This window comes from Myotis nattereri (assembly GCF_964212035.1).
Source record: "Myotis nattereri genome assembly, chromosome: 10".
Classification (NCBI taxonomy): Eukaryota; Metazoa; Chordata; class Mammalia; order Chiroptera; family Vespertilionidae; genus Myotis; species Myotis nattereri.
This window is the reverse complement of record NC_138085.1, coordinates 23433802-23449918: the sequence shown is the minus strand read 5'-3', so window position 1 is coordinate 23449918 and position 16117 is coordinate 23433802. Positions and strand designations below refer to the sequence as shown.

At 45.2% G+C, this 16117-nt stretch overlaps 1 protein-coding gene across 4 annotated transcripts in view; it reads right to left on the bottom strand.

The window, feature by feature from the left end:
* Positions 1 to 2334: 2334 nt before the first annotated feature.
* Positions 2335 to 16117, bottom strand: part of NPHP1 (nephrocystin 1) — an 81441-nt gene continuing 67658 nt past the window's right edge. For all 4 annotated transcript variants that reach the window (XM_081100891.1, XM_081100890.1, XM_081100892.1 and 1 more), the window contains 4 exons: positions 11529 to 11641; positions 11028 to 11101; positions 4468 to 4512; positions 2335 to 2836 (listed from right to left, as the gene is read on the bottom strand). In XM_081100891.1, the coding sequence (XP_080957017.1) occupies positions 2564 to 2836; positions 4468 to 4512; positions 11028 to 11101; positions 11529 to 11641 (505 nt within the window). In that variant the 3' untranslated portion in view covers positions 2335 to 2563. The remainder of the gene's footprint in view (positions 2837 to 4467; positions 4513 to 11027; positions 11102 to 11528; positions 11642 to 16117) is intronic.

The following is a 16117-nucleotide window of genomic DNA, read 5'->3' as shown; positions in this document are numbered from 1 at the left end:
TGTGGAGGGTGGGGGAAGAGACTGGACAAAAATCGTACACCTATGGCCGAAACCGGTTTGCCTCAGTGGATAGAGCGTCGGCCTGCGGACTGAAAGGTCCCAGGTTCGATTCCGGTCAAGGGCATGTACCTGGGTTGCCGGCACATACCCAGTGGGGGGTGTGCAGGAGGCAGCTGATCGATATTTCTCTCTCATCGATGTTTCTAACTCTCTCTCTCCCTTCCTCTCTGTAAAAAAATCAATAAAATATTAAAAAAAAAACATCGTACACCTATGGACAAGGACAGTGGTGGGGGTAAGGGCAGGGGGTGGGGTGGGAACCAGGTGGAGGGAGCTATGGGTGTGGGAAAGAGGAACAACTGTAATAATCTGAACAATAAAGATTTATTTTTTTTAAAAAAATCTCTTGTAATGTGTTATTTCTTTGGACTATTTGACTCTGAAGTAAGTCTTCCTCCTTATTAAAATTTCCTATATTAAAAATTTATTGCCCTAGAACCAAGATGGCAGCATAGGTTAACGCCGGAGATTGCTGCCTTGAACAACCAAATCAAAACACACCTAAAAGACGGAACAGACATCATCCAAAACCACAGGAAGGCTGGCTGAGTGGAAATTCTACAAGTAGACTCAGAGGAGGCGCAGTGCTGAAGTGAAATACTCAGGTACGGAGTGCACGCGGAGCGGGCTGGCGGCGGAGGGCGCGTTTGGTGCTTTCAATCGGGAGGGAGTCTCAGATTCTGAGCTCGAGATCCAGGCGAGTCTCTAGGGACCCAGACTCAAACGGGAGAAGCGGGACTGTCTGCCTTCAGTCGGAAATCGAAGGCAGCTTTCTCTCCGAGGTTTGCAGCGGTTGCTGGGACTCTGTGAGGCAGAGCCCCTAGGGACAGAACTGAGAGCCGCCATAACTGCTCTCTCCGGCCCACCCTGTTGGTCCCGAGCCCGAGCGACCCACCCGCCCCGTCCAAGCCCTGCGCAGAGCCATTTGCCAGATAGCCTCAAGCAAAGGCTAGATTAGCACCTCCCTAGAGGACAGAAGTTTTCCCACTGCAGACACAGCTGATTCTCACAGCCAGCTGGCCTGGAGGTCAAATCCCCCTAGTATTAACTACAACAATCAAGGCTTAACTACCGGAGGACTGCACACAAAGACCACTAGGGGGTGCACCAAGAAAGCATAAAAAATGCGGAGACAAAGAAACAGGACAAAACTGTCAATGGAGGATATTCAGTTCAGAACCATACTGTTAAGGTCTCTCAAGAACTGTCTAGAAGCCGCTGATAAAGTTATTGAGATCTACAAGAAATCTAATGAGACCCTTGATGTTATGATAAAGAACCAACTAGAAATTAAACATACACGGACTGAAACAACGAATATTATACAGACTCCCAACAGCAGACCAGAGGACCGCAAGAATCAAGGCAAAGATTTGAAATGCGAAGAAGCTAAAAACACCCAACCGGAAAAGCAAAATGAAAAAAGAATCCAAAAATACGAAGATAGTGTAAGGAGCCTCTGGGACACCTTCAAGCGTACCAACATCCGAATTATAGGGGTGCCAGAACAAGAGAGAGAGCAAGATATTGAAAACCTATTTGAAGAAATAATGACAGAAAACTTCCCCTACCTGGTGAAAGAAATAGACTTACAAGTCCAGGAAGTGCAGAGAACCCCAAACAAAAGGAATCCAAAGAGGACCACACCAAGACACATCATAATTAAAATGCCAAGAGCAAAAGACAAAGAGAGACTCTTAAGAGCAGCAAGAGAAAGAAACTCAGTTACCTACAAGGGAGTACCCATACGACTGTCAGCTGATTTCTCAACAGAAACTTTGCAGGCCAGAAGGGAGTGGCAAGAAATATTCAAAGTGATGAATGCCAAGAACCTACAACCAAGATTACTTTATCCAGCAAAGCTATCATTCAGAATTGAAGGTCAGATAAACAGCTTCACAGATAAGGAAAAGCTAAAGGAGTTCATCACCACCAAACCAGTATTATATGAAATGCTGAAAGGTATCCTTTAAGAAGAGGAAGAAGAAGAAAAAGGTAAAGATACAAATTATGAACAACAAACATGCATCTATCAACAAGTGAATCTAAGAATCAAGTGAATAAATAATCTGGTGATCATAATAGAATCAGGGACATAGAAAGGGAATGGACTGACTATTCTTGGGGGGGAAAGGGGTGTTGGAGATGAGAGAAGAGACTGGACAAAAATCGTGCACCTATGGATGAGGACAGTGGGTGGGGAGTGAGGGCGGAGGGTGGGGCGGGAACTGGGAGGAGGGGAGTTATGGGGGGAAAAAAGAGGAACAAATGTAATAATCTGAACAATAAAGATTTAATTAAGAATCTTAAAAAAAAAAGGAAAAAATAAGAAAAAATAAAAACTGGGGGAAAAAAAAATAAAAGATTCACATGACCAGATGGGTATTTCTTATAGAATGTGGTCCACACAAGGACGAGTAAAGCTAAGTTCGACGGGACGGTTACTTCTGGCTGCACTTTATGGTGGGCAGCACGGTGGGCCCGGAGGGCCGCGGGCCACCAGTCAGGCTGCGTTCTGTCTCATCTCGCCCAGGAAGTCGTAGGTCTGCTCTGAAATGTCGAAAGGTTCATGGACACCCTCTGGTGACAGCAGAGCCGGGAGGGCGCCCTGGTTTTCTCGGTTTTGCGTCAGGAAGTCCGCGATGGCTTTCCGCCGCGCGGCCTCGGTCTCCTCCTCTGCCCACCTGAACGGGGGCAGGAGTGTGGAGTGGAGAAGGGGCACCGCGCAGTCGTGGTAAACTAGGAGAAACGCAGCCTTCAGGAACTCTGTGTCTCTCTGGGGAAACACCACAAGTCACTGTGAGTGGATCGCCTCATTAAGCGTTAGATTCTATGAACTCTGTTGACGAAAAGCCATTGCAGGTGGGCGGAGGTGCACGGTGCCTGGTGGGTCGGCCAGCGGCTCTGCACCAGGGACGCAGCAGGAAGCAGCCCCTCAGTGGAAAGGAGTCACTGAATCACGTGGAGCAGAGGGGCGGCCGACTCCTCGAGACCGGGGCTCTGCTAAGGCCACTGAGGTCTCACTTCCCACCAAGGAGAATGGGCGCTGATGTCTAATTCTGGTGACAAGGGTGTGGGTCCAAGTAAATACAACAAAAGCACACCATGAAGCCAGCTGTGCCCCTTAATCCCATCACAGCACATTCGACGATTACGTGTACAAGGGAAGGGCCACAAGCATGAAACCCAGAGAAAGGGCCCCAGCAGTAAGGACCCGCTGTCAGACTCTCCCCACCACAAGAGGACTGCAATGTAGACACTGCCATTCAGCCCCACCGGACAGGCTGGGTGGGAATCACAGGGCAGGGCACTCGGAAGGTGGAGGCGTCCACACACTGCAGAGTCTGCACAGAGATGTGCCCTCCAAGCACACCCTGTGCGCAGGGCAGTTTCCACAGGCCAACACCTTGTCCATGGCTACACCAGAATAGCATTAAGCCTCCACTTCTAGCCCTGCCCGTGACTCAGGGGTTGAATGTCAACCCGTGAACCAGGAGGTCACAGTTCGATTCTCAGCCAGGCACATACCTGGGTTTTGAGCTCATTCCCCAGGGTGGGACATGCAGGTGGCTGCCAATGGATAATTCTCTTATTGTCTCTCTCTCTCTCTCCCTCTCCCTTCCTCTCTGAAGTCAATAAAAAAATATATTTTTTAAACTGCCAATTCTGGCAAAGGTCAAATAAGGATACAATATGGATACTTTTTTTTAATGTTTAGGGTTTTTAGTTTGTAGATAATTACGGCTTTAGAAGTTCAAACACCATGGCCCATGGGTCCATGTAGCCCCTGCTACTTTTTATAAACCAAGTTTTATAGAAGCAGCCACGCTCAGATGTTACAATGGCAAAGCTGAGTCACTGTGACAGAGAACATAGGGCCCGCAAAGCCAAAAGTACCAACCAGGTGGCCCTGTCCAGGACCGTCTACTGGACCCTGGAGTGGAGCAGTCAGGGTGTTGCTCACTGACCGGGATGGTGCTGCTGGTGTGTGATGACCATGCTTCTTTGGCAACGGGTGGGGTCCAAGTAAATACAACGAAAGAACACTGTGAAGCCAGTTTTCCAATGTCTGACATGGCTCAGCCAATTTTCCTTTTCCTTCTCCTTACCTGTTATACACTTTGAGAGCAGGAGGAATTTTTTAAAAATAAGAAAAATTTAATAGTCAACTGGAAGCTTTGATTTAAAATCTCCCCTCAACTAAATGACACTCAGTGACCTGAAATGACTCTCAGTCCAACGTCGGTTCACATTAGGAATCGGCACCAGACACTCCTGGAACGTGTCTTTACAAGCATAATGACACCATTTAAGAGAGTGAGAGGAGTATGACTATGGTTGTTTTAGCTAAAAAAAGAGCCCATGTTAGAATGTGGGATATTAAGTGCACGTGGAAAAGCACATTACCTTCTCCGATCTTTTTAATGTACTTTCTTTCTCAGCCCACGAACTCTGAAAAGGAAACAAATGACATATTAATCTGAGGGTTCGCAAGTCTTTCCCACACGCCTGCAAGTTCACTGCAATTAAGCTGGTGGACGGGGTTGAACCCTGTCAGGACCGCCGCCATAAGAGCTTCTGAGGGCGCCTGCTTCTAACCATGGAGCCAGACCGGCCAGGTGGGGAGGGATGCCCCAGAAGCCCGCGCTTCTTACACGTTAAACTAATTTACGATCAGAATCAGTGAAACGTGAACACTCACATTCAAACTGCACAGACACAGCACCTGAACAATAAAACACGAGCAAGCTTTGCAGGTGAGCCAGTAGAGACCTCGAAAACTGCCGATACCACACTTGTCTATAGTCTGCCTGGAAGATGACGGTCGTCACGGGACACAAATGCAGGACAGCCTTGCAAGTCAATATTTCCACCTGCCCACGAGGCTTCACCAACGCTCTTTTACAGAAATAAAAACCCAGAGTTCAGGGAGTCCCAGAGAAGTCAGGATCGAAGCCTCTGGTGCCAGCTCAGCACACTGTACCCGAGGGGGTGCCCAGGCTCTAGCTGCTCGCTCCTGGGACTCACATGGTGCCTGTTGGCAGGTACCCCCCCGCGGGCGCCTGAGTTCATGGTTTCTGTGGATGCATCAACTTACCTCAGTGGGGAGGCCCTGGTGTGAACATGACATGTGGCACCAAGAGAAGAGTGTCCATGAAACAAAGAAGCTCCCCACCGAGACCACAGAGGTGCGCCCCCCCCCCCTTCCCTCTGCAGGACCCTCGCTGGCAGGAGCCACCCCTAGATGCTCACAGTTCCTCCCAGAAGAACTGCCTTAGGGGCAGTGCTCCTCCACTGCTGGAGGCTGTGCCTGGGGCCAGAGTTTGAAGAGGACCCTTGGAGGCCAGAGCGCGTCACTAACCAGACCAGGAGCCACCATCATCATCAAAGCGCCAACATCAAACTGAACTTGGCTAAGTTAACAGTAAGAGGCTCACACGTCACAAACTCTGTAAGGAATCTGACTTAACGCGAAGGGCACTCAGCAACTTTAGACTCACGGCCGGAGTATGACCTTTGTAATATATTGCTGGACCTGGTTTGATAATATTTTGTTGAGGAATCTAGAATCTGTATTCATCAGGCATATTGGCCTATAATTTTATTTCTTTGTAGTGTCTTTATCTGGTTTTGGAATTAGGATAATGCTGGCCTCGTAAGATGAGCTTGTCTTTTCCCCTTGAATTTTTGGGAATAGTTTGAGAAGGATACGTATTAGTTCTTTGAATGTTTGGTAAAAGTCACCTATGAAGCCATCCTGTCCAGAACTTTTGTTTGCTGAGTTTTTTTGTTTGTTTGTTTTACTGCTTCAATTTCATTAGTTGGTATTGGTCTATTCAGGTTTTCTGATTCTTCCTAATTCAGTTTTAGAAGATTGTATGTCTCTAGGAATTTATCCATTTCGCCCAGGTTGACCAATTTGTTGGTATACAGTTGTTCATAGTATTTTCTTACAGTCCTTTGTATTTATGTAATGTCAGTTGTTACTTATCTTTCATTTGGATTTATTTGGGTCCTCTCTCTTTTTTTCTTGATGAATCTGGTTAAAGGTTTGTCAACCTTGTTTATCTTTTCAAAGAATCAGCTCCTGGTTTCATTAATCTTTTGTTGTTTTTGTTTTGTTTTATTTTTTTAGTCTCTATGTGATTTATTTCCACTCTGATCATTATTATTTCCTTCCTTCTACTTACTCTGGGCTTTGTTTGTTGTTCTTTTTCTAGCTCTTTTAAATATAGGGTTAAATTGTTTGAGATTTTTCTTGTTTCTTGGGGTAGGCCTTAATCCTGAGCTTTCCTCTCAGGGCTGCTTTCACTGTGTCCCATAGGTTTTGGGTTGTTGTGTGCTCATTTCCATTTGATTCCAAGTAATTTTTTATTTCTTCCCTGATCTCACTGTTAACCCAGTCATTGTTTAATAACATACTATTTAGCCTACATGTGTTTGAATGTTTTTTAGGTTTTTTATTATAATTAATTTCTAGTTTCATACCATTGTGATCTGAAAAGATGCTTGATATGATTTCAATCTTCTTGAACTTGTAGAGACTTATTTTGTGTCCTAACATGTGATCTTTGAGAATGTTGCATGGGTACTTGAGAAGAATGTATATTCTGCTTTTGGAATAAAATGTTCAGTAAATATCCATTAAATCAACCTGACCCAGTGTGCTGTTTCCTTGTTGTTATATTTTTGTCTGGAAGATCCATCCATTGATGATAATGGGGGTGTTTAAAATCCCCTACTTTGACTGTATTGCTGTCAATCTTTCCCTTAATGTTCACCAAGATTTTCTTTACATATTTAGGTGCTCCTATTTTAGGTGCACATGTTTACAAGGATTATATCCTCTTGTTGGATCAATCCCTTTAGTATTATGTAGTAATATTCTTTGTCTCTTGTTATTACCTTGTTTGGAAGTATATTTTGTCAAATATAAATATTGCTACACAAGCTTTCTTTTTCCCTTTCCATTTGCATGGAATAATTTTTTCCCATTCTTTCACTTTCAGTTATGTGACTATTTTGTTCTGAGATGGGTCTCCTATAGACTGCATATACATGGGTCATGTTTTCTTATCCATTTTCAGCTACCTGTGTCTTTTGGAGCATTTAATCTGTTTACATTGAAGGTTATTATTGATGAGCATTTATTTATTACATTTTATACTTTATACTTATGTTCCTCTCTCTCTATATTTTTTTTTCTTACAGTAGGCCCTTTAACATTTCTTGCAATACTGGTTTAATGGTAATGAATTCCTTCAGCATTTTTTTTCTGGGAAGCTCCTTATTTCACCTTCAATTTTAAATGATAGACTTGCTGGATATAATAGTCTTGGTTGCAGGTCCCTGCTTTTCATCACTTTGAATATTTCATGCCAATCTCTCATGGCTGATGTGTTTCTGTTGAGAAATCAGCTGACAGCCTTATGGGAACTCACTTGTAGGTAACTGTCTCTCTCTTGATGCCTTTTTTTTTTTCTTTTCTGTCTCTTGATGCCTTTAAGATTCTCTTTGCCTTTAACCTTTGCCACTTTAATTATAGTATGTCTTGGTTTGGGTCTCTTAGGGTTTCCTGAATTTGATGGGGACTCTCTTTGTTTCCTGAACTTGTACAATTTTTTCCTCCACCAGGTTAAGAAAGTTTTCAGCCATTATTTCTTCAAACATTATTTCATGTCTATCCCTTGCTCTCTCTCTTCTCCTTCTGGTACCCCTATAACGTGGATGTTGTTATGCTTGATGCTGTTCCTGAGGTCCCTTAGACTGTCCTCATTTTTTTTAATTCTCTCTCTTTTTTTCTTTCTTTTTTTTTCTTATGCTCTGCTTGGGTGCTTACTGTTATCTTGTCCTCTAAATTGGTGATTTAATCCTCTGCTTTATCTAATATGCTATGGATTCCTTCTAGTGTATTCTTCATTTGAGATATTCTATTCTTCATTTCCAAATGGTTCTTTTTTTATGGTTTCTATGTCCTTTTTATTGCTTATTATCTCTTTAAGTTCTCACTGAGATCATCCATTCTCCCCCTAAGGTCCTTGAGCATCCTTATAACTATTGTTTTAAACTCTGCTTCTGGTATTTTGGTTGCTTCCATTTCATTTAATTCTTTTTCTGGGGATTTATCTTGTTTTTTCATTTGGGCCCTATTTATTTATCTCTCCATTTTGTCTCTCTGCATTAGGTAGATCTGCTATGATTGCCAAACTTGTTATGATGGCTTTATGATGATGGTGTCTCATTGTGCTTAATGGCACAACCTTCTAGATCATCTGAGCTCCTTGCTCCAAAAGTGTTTTGGGGGTTTTTTTATGGGCTATGTACACCCTCCTGTTGTAGTTGAGTCTTGAGTGCTGTTGGCCCTTTTGTAGATAAAGTTAATCTTTCAGCCTGGCTGACTATACAAGATGTTGTGTATGAGACACTGTTCAGAGGCTGCCCCTTGAGGCAGAGTTGTTTCTAGGAGGGTCTGGTGCTTGCTATAATTCCCCTTTGGGTGTGCAGCTTGTGTGGCTACTAGGGTTGAGCTCTGGTCTGATCTGCAGCCCACCACTGGCTGAGTTGGTTCTGGGTCCACTTGGGTGGGGTTTAGGTACAGGTCACTGTCAGATGTTGTGTGTAACTGACTGTAGGCAACCTGTCTGGAGCTACCACTCTGTTCACTATTTGTGGCTGCATCTACTGGACCTGGGTGTGTGGAGGAGGGGTCAATTTCTATATAATGATCGGCTTCCTCCGGGTTAGAGCTGGTGGCAGATCTGTAAAAGGACCATGGCTCTCTGAGGTCCACCTCCACCTGTCAGCTACTCTGGCTCATCCTAAAGTTGCCTGGTCTTCCTCCAGCTCTTGCCAAAAAATGACTGTTGAGTGGGCCCAACAGGGTGGCCACAAACCACATCCCCTTCCACAGGTTGCAAGCTCAGTAGGGTGGGATAACTGGGGTTGGGAGGACAGGGCTAATGGGTCCCTACTTGGATCATGCAGTCAGGCACTCAATGAGGAAAAAGTGGCCCCTACTCCAGAGCCAAACCACTCAGTCTCTGTATGAGTCTCCAACTCTAATTCCCCCTGGAGGAGCTCACTGCAGGTTCAGGTTCAGTGCAGCCGGCTGTCCTGCAGGAGCAACCTAAGCTGCCTCAGGTTCAGGCAGACCTATCAAAGGAGTCTCCCATGGGGATGATGCCAGCACAGCCCACAGGAGGGAGCTAAGCACTTTGCCCCAGCCCCGGACAATAGCCTCCAAGGGGCTTACATTTTTAATGCCCCAGCTCTGAGCTACTCTCCCTTCCCCTTACAGAACTGAGCCCAATGGGATGGGGTATCCAGAACTTGGCAGGGCTGATCCCAACAGTCTCCCAGTGGCGGGTGGGAGGGTGCCCTGAAGTCTATAAGAGAGGGGACAGGCACATCTTCCCCTTCCTGGGTAGCAGAGACTGAAATCACTAGAAAGACAGGAGTAGCCACACACCCCAGCATCTGCCTGTCTGGTTGCTGGACAAAGTTTCCCCAAGAGACTGGTCTGAAAGTCCCAGCTCTGCATAGCACTCTGGTCCCCCTGCACCACTGAACTCAGCAGGCCTGCTAAGTGATTCAACAAGTGGGGAAGGGACGCTGGCTATGTGCTCAAGGTAGTGAGACCAGCATTCTTACAAAAGTCACACAGTTTAGTCACTGTCTGAATCTTCACCAAAAGTCTTCCTAGAAAAAGAGGGCCCCAAAAGTTATTGCTGGGTACAGCCAGCAGATCCCTCCATAAGACCCAAGCATGGCAGAGTGGTCTCACTAGCAGTGACCAGGTGGTGCCCTCCCCAGGCTGCTGCTGTTAACAATAGGATTGCTCATCCCTGTGAAGGTGGCATCTGGGTCTTTCAGGTGGACTGAAGACCCACTGATTTTCACCATCAGATGCCATGTGGGTTCCTGTTCCCATCTCTGATGCTCTGTGTTCTCTCTACATGGGGTTGAGACGCCATGATACTGGGGGAGTTTTGTAGCCATAATATCCCTCCAGCTTCTCAGCCACTGCCACACCTGGGTGTGGGGGCCAGCCCTTTCCACGTCTCCACTCTTCTTGCCAGTCTCTAAGTGGCTTCTTCTATAAATCCTTGGTATATATTTCAGTTTAGCTAGCCTTCAGTTGGTTATTCAGGCTGACTGCTCTATAATTTAGCTGTAAACCCAGTTTGGGGTGGGGAGCAGATGAGTGTAGTTTCCATCTACTCTGTAGCCATCTTGGGATCTATTCTGTAATGTCTTTCACTCCCATCTCAGCATGTCAAAACCGGACTTGGCCCCAGCGTGTACTAGGTCCATCTCACCCAGGAGCTCTTTAATGGAACAGTCCTTGGTCCTCCTTTGCTGCCTTATTAAGTCTCCAAGGAACTGGTCATGCTTCCCCTGTGGCACATGCCATGGTATCTGAACATCTGCCTTGTGGGCATACAGGTCTTCTAATGTTTTTGACCCTGTTATGATAAGTTGAACTTTATAAAATTGACATTTTGAAGGTCAAAAATGGCTGAAAATTGAAGAATTCATGTGGTTCAACCAGCTGCTATTTCGTGCAGCAGAAAGTATATGTTGAATTAAATAAAAAATGATATGTGTGCCCTGACTCTCCCCTGAGAACTCAGTTCATGTATATAACAAACCATTTTGGATTTTTGCTCTTAGGCCACAATTAGTGGCCATCTTAAGTTAAGGAACAAAAAACAAATAAGAGATTGCAACAGTGTACATAGCATGCCCTTCACCTGCTTATTGGGTGCTAGGAAGCCTGGATAAGTAATACTCATGCTAAGAAAGGAAGGATGAGCCCAAGTCAGCTAAAAAATGGACACAGATCAGGAGATGTCATCCAAATAGGGGGAAAAAAAAAAAAAAAAAGAATAGGTGTCAGAATGCACTAATGTTGTATATTTAATTGCTTTCAGAACCCACCAGATTCCCATCATGATACTACCCACCCTGAGCGCATCCATCACGTCAGGCTGCTCCAAGAGCTTGGGGAAGGTGGCCAATACGGGATTACTGATTAAATCTGAAATACAAAGACCAAAAAGGATTTACACAAACTTTATCCAATATGTTTTACTGCAACAGACATAACATATATTCAAATTAGAATCACTGTGTCACAAGATTTGTTGACAACACATTCTAACACTTTAACCTCTAGGAGCTCAAAGCTGCCCCCTCAACCTCCATCCCCGCCTATATCCACAACATAGAGGGTTCTGGAATGAGTCTTGTACCACGTAAACAGAGCTTTTAGGAGGGGAGTGAAGTGGCTCTGAACAGATTAAGACTAGAAACTTGTGTTCATCTTTCTGTGTTTTTTTCCAACCTCACTTTTCTCATGACCGTGGTCTCACCTTTGGAAGCAGAAGATACAGGCTAACATAGGTTACATTTACTCAAAGCATGATGCATTACTGTACAAAAGGAAATTGCAAAGACCCCCTTACCAGCACTTTGCATGCTCAACCTGTCTTTTAGGAGGACATCTCCAAGAATTTGGCGATAAAATATCAACAAATGAATGTTGGACATGCTTCCAATTAATGTTTCCGGCAGTAAACTATTAAAGAAGAAAAGAAATGTATTCATTAAAAAATATCTTACACTCCAGCCTACAATGTTTTTTAAATGTGTGTATTACTTTAATGAACTATTCCAAGTTTTGTCTCATCATTGGGAAAAATGCAACAATTATATGGGAAATTCCCACTCCAAAGTTGGTCACGTTAAACTTCAGATAATTTACATTTTTATGTGTACACTTTCAAGTCTCCACCCTGTGCTGCCATAGCTATGCTTCTATTTTAGCCAAACACCCATGTTAAATGTCAAATTTTTAAAAAGCCATGAGCCCTAGCCAGTTTTGCTCAGTGGATAGAGCGTCGGCCTGCAGACTGAAGGGTCCCAGATTCAATTCCGGTCAAGGGCACATGCCCAGATTTCGGGCTTGATCCCCAGTGGGGGGTGTGCAAGAGACAACCAATCAATGATTCTCTCTCATCATTATTGTTTCTATCTCTCTCTCCTTCTCCCTTCTTCTCTGAAATCAATTTTTTTTTTAAAAAAAGGCATGATTATGTGTCTTAGAAATAAAGAGACTAGTCAGCTACATGTTTTAACAAAGCCATGTGGCCGTCCCACCTGATGTGATGAATGCAGAAGAAATGTGAGCTGATTGTTCACAGTACTGGGTGGAACATGGGAGGGTGTAGCAGACCTGGACTGAATTTTGACTTTTCTACTTCCTAGCTATGTAACTTCGGGCTAATTAATTATTCTCCTTGTGTTTTGGTTTCCTAGTTTGTAGAATACAGATAGCAATACCTGAATTTCAGAAGGCTAATAAAAAGATTAAAATGAGGTAAGTGTGGAGTGTTCAATGCAATGCATGGTACGCATTAAGGGTTCAAAAACAAAATAAATTTCAACATTAGCCGAAACAGGTTTGGCTCAGTGGATAGAGCGTCAGCTTGCGGACTGAAAGGTCCCAGGTTCGATTCCGGTCAAGGGCATGTACCTGGGTTGCGGGCACATCCCCAGTGGGAGATGTGCAGGAGGCAGCTGATCGATGTTTCTCTCTCATCGATGTTTCTAACTCTCTATCTCTCTCCCTTCCTCTCTGTAAAAAATCAATAAAACATATTTACAAAAAATTTTAACATTAAAGTTAAATTATTATCAGTTTAAAATAGATTCTTATAACTATGTAATCCCCATAGTATCCGAAAAGAAAAAAATCTATAGAATGCACACAAAAAGAAATGAAAAGGAGTAAGTGTATCACTACAAAAAAAATCAATTAAACACAAGAGAAGGACCCCCTAGCTGGTTTAACTCAGTGGATAGAGCACTGGCCTGTGGACTGAAGGGTCCCAGGTTCGATTCCAGTCAAGGGCATATGCCCTGGTTGCGAGCTCAATCCCCAGTAAGGGGCATGTAGGAGGCAGCTGATCAATGATTTTCTCTCATCATTGATATTTCTATCTCTCTCCCTCTCCCTACCTCTCTTTAATCAATAAAAATGTATTAATAAACACACAAACACAACAGAAGGTAAGAAGGGAGGAAATGAGGGACAAAATAAATCTGAGACATACAGAAAATCAGTAACAAAATGGAAATAGTAAGTCCTCTCCTATCAGTAATTATTATAAATTAGAGGCCTGGTGCACAAAAATTTGTGCACTCGGCGAGGGGGGGAGGGGGCGGCGCGGGTCCCTCAGCCCAGCCTACGCCTATTTGCAGTCCAGGACCCCTTGGGGGATGTCCACCTGTCAATTTAGGCCCACTCCCCGGGGGATCAGGCCTAAGCTTGCAGTCAGACATCCTTCTGGCAGCCAGGGAGCCCTTAGGGGATGTCTGACTAAAGGCTTAGGCCCCCAAGGGAGCTGTGATGAGGAAGCTGGGGTGACAGAGGAGCCACGCTGTCCCGCCCCGCCACCCTGGGTCGGGTTGCACACAGGATGCCCGGGCAGGCAGATAAACTCAGAGCATGATTTAAAATGACAAAAGCGAACCCAACAAACTGCAGATTTCAACTCCTTGCATCCATAAGGGACACACTCAAGAAGCAGAATCAGGTTCGGAGGAAGCCGGAGCCGGACCCGGCTGGGCCGGCGACATGGAACCGCTGTACCAGCAAACGCACAAGCAGGTCCACCAGATCCAGTCTCACATGGGATGCCGGGAGACGGCAGAAAAGCAATCTGTGCACTTAGTAGAAAACAAAACCCAAGCAAGCATACCAGATATTCAGCCAGCAAGAACGCCTGGAGATTCTGTCCAGCGAGGAACCGCCCAACAAAAGACAGAATGCCAAACTTCGTGTTGACCAGTTAAAGTATGATGTCCAGCCAGAACCGGTTTGGCTCAGTGGATAGAGCATCGGCCTGTGGACTCAAGGGTCCGGGTTTGATTCCGGTCAAGGGCATGTACCTTGGTTGCGGCACATCCCCAGTGTCGGGCGTGCAGGAGGCGGCTGATCAGTGACTCTCTCTCATCGATGTTTCTAACTCTCTATCCCTCTCCCTTCCTCTCTGTAGAAAATCAATAAAACATATTTTTAAAAAAATAAAAAATAAAGTATGATGTCCAGCACCTGCAGACTGCTCTCAGAAACTTCCAGCATCGGCAATACGCAAGGGAGCAGCAGGAGAGACAGCGAGAGGAGCTTCTGTCTCACACCTTCACCCCCAACGTGGGATGCGGTGCCCCCTGCGCGGCTGAGACAGCCCCTGCGAGGCTGTGATGGCCCCTGAGAGGCTCCGACGGCCCCTGAGAGGCTGCGATGGCCCCTGGGAAGCCAGCGGAACCGCGCGAGCCACCCAGACAGCTTTGTCAATGGCCTGCGAGCCAGCGCGCAGCCCCACGCACAACTATCACCCGAAGGGCAAGAGGAGCGAGAGCAGCTGTAATGTTGCTTTCTCCTCACTTTTGATAGCGAAATCCTCATTTTAAACGTAAGAGGACACATTATTTTAAAAAGCCATTATGTGGCTCCGTACCCCCTCTGAGTAGATCATGAACAAGTCGTGAGACTTTTCCGAACACAGGGACATGTTGCGGATGGAAACAGCTACATTTTCCATGTGTATGACCTTTGACCCAGCAACAAAAATCATACACCTATGGATGAGGACAGTGGGGGGCGGGGGGGGGGGGGGTAAGGGCAGAGGGTGGGGTGGGAACTGGGTGGAGGGGAGCTATGGGGGGAAAGGGGGAACAACTGTAATAATCTGAACAATAAAGATTTATTTTAAAAAATAAAATAAAATGACAAAAGCAACCACTCAGAGAGGTAGGCCAAGTTCTCATTCATTACACTGCTTCTTGACAATCTGCAACAGCAAAAAGGTCATACAGGGACAGTCAGGGGGATGCCCTAGTCATGTTCCCATGCCATGCTCCCCTTCCACCCATCCAGCGTGCACCTCTGTGGAAAGGCCCTTTCCTGACGTCTTCACAGGGCACATCTCCAATCCTTCAAACCCCATTTCAAATGCCCCCTGGTCTTACCAGCTATCTTACATAGCTTCACTTAGATGAATGTTATGACACACTGCATCGGCTACCTGGCATTACATTTGCATTTATCTATACACTAGAGGTCTGGTGCACAGATTCTTGCACTGGTGGGGTCCCTTGGCCTGGTCTGCGGGGATTGGGCCAAAACCGGCTCTCAAACATCCCCTGATAGGTCCCGGATTGCGAGAGGACGGTTCTCAGGTGACGCATCAGGGAATTGGAATTGGGATCCCTCCTCTCTGGTTCCAGGTGTGTCACCCAAGAACCGCAGCTGCCAAGTTACTGCAGCTCAGCAGCTCCTGTGTTAAGCATCTGCCCCCTGATGGTCAGGGCACATCAAAGCTACCGATCGGACAGTCGGAAGGTCACTTAGGCTTTTATATATATAAATATAATCATAAGATTAGCCAATTATTAGAGCTCACACTGCTTAATTGCATGTACTATAAATACTTGCTAAGTGTTTTATATGTTTTTTTCATTAAACTTCATTACAACTTATGGGACTGATATTTCTACTGTGTCCTTTATAAAGATGTAGACATTGAGACCCCAAGAAAGATGATTCTATGATTTTTTCCAAGAGGTTCCTGAGTTTGAAATTGATAGACCTAGATTCTACTAGTATAAAAGCTCCCTGCAGAAAATGCAAAACAAAAACCATGAGATACCACTGCTTACTTATTAAAATAGCTAAAACAAACAAAAAGGCTGAGAATACCAAGTGTTGTCAAGAATATGGGGCAACTGAGCCCTGGCCGGTTTGGCTCAGTGCATAGAGCCTCAGCCTGTGGACTGAAGGGTCCTGGGTTCAATTCTGGTCAAGGGCACATGCCCGGGTTGTGAGCTCAATCCCCAGTAGGAGGCAGGCAAGATGCAGCCGATCAGTGATTCTCTCTCATTATTGATGTTTCTATCTGTCTCTCCCTCTCCCTTCCTCTCTGAAATCAGTAAAAATGTTTTTTTTAAAGAATATGGGGCAACTGAAATGCTGATACACTGCTGGTGAGAA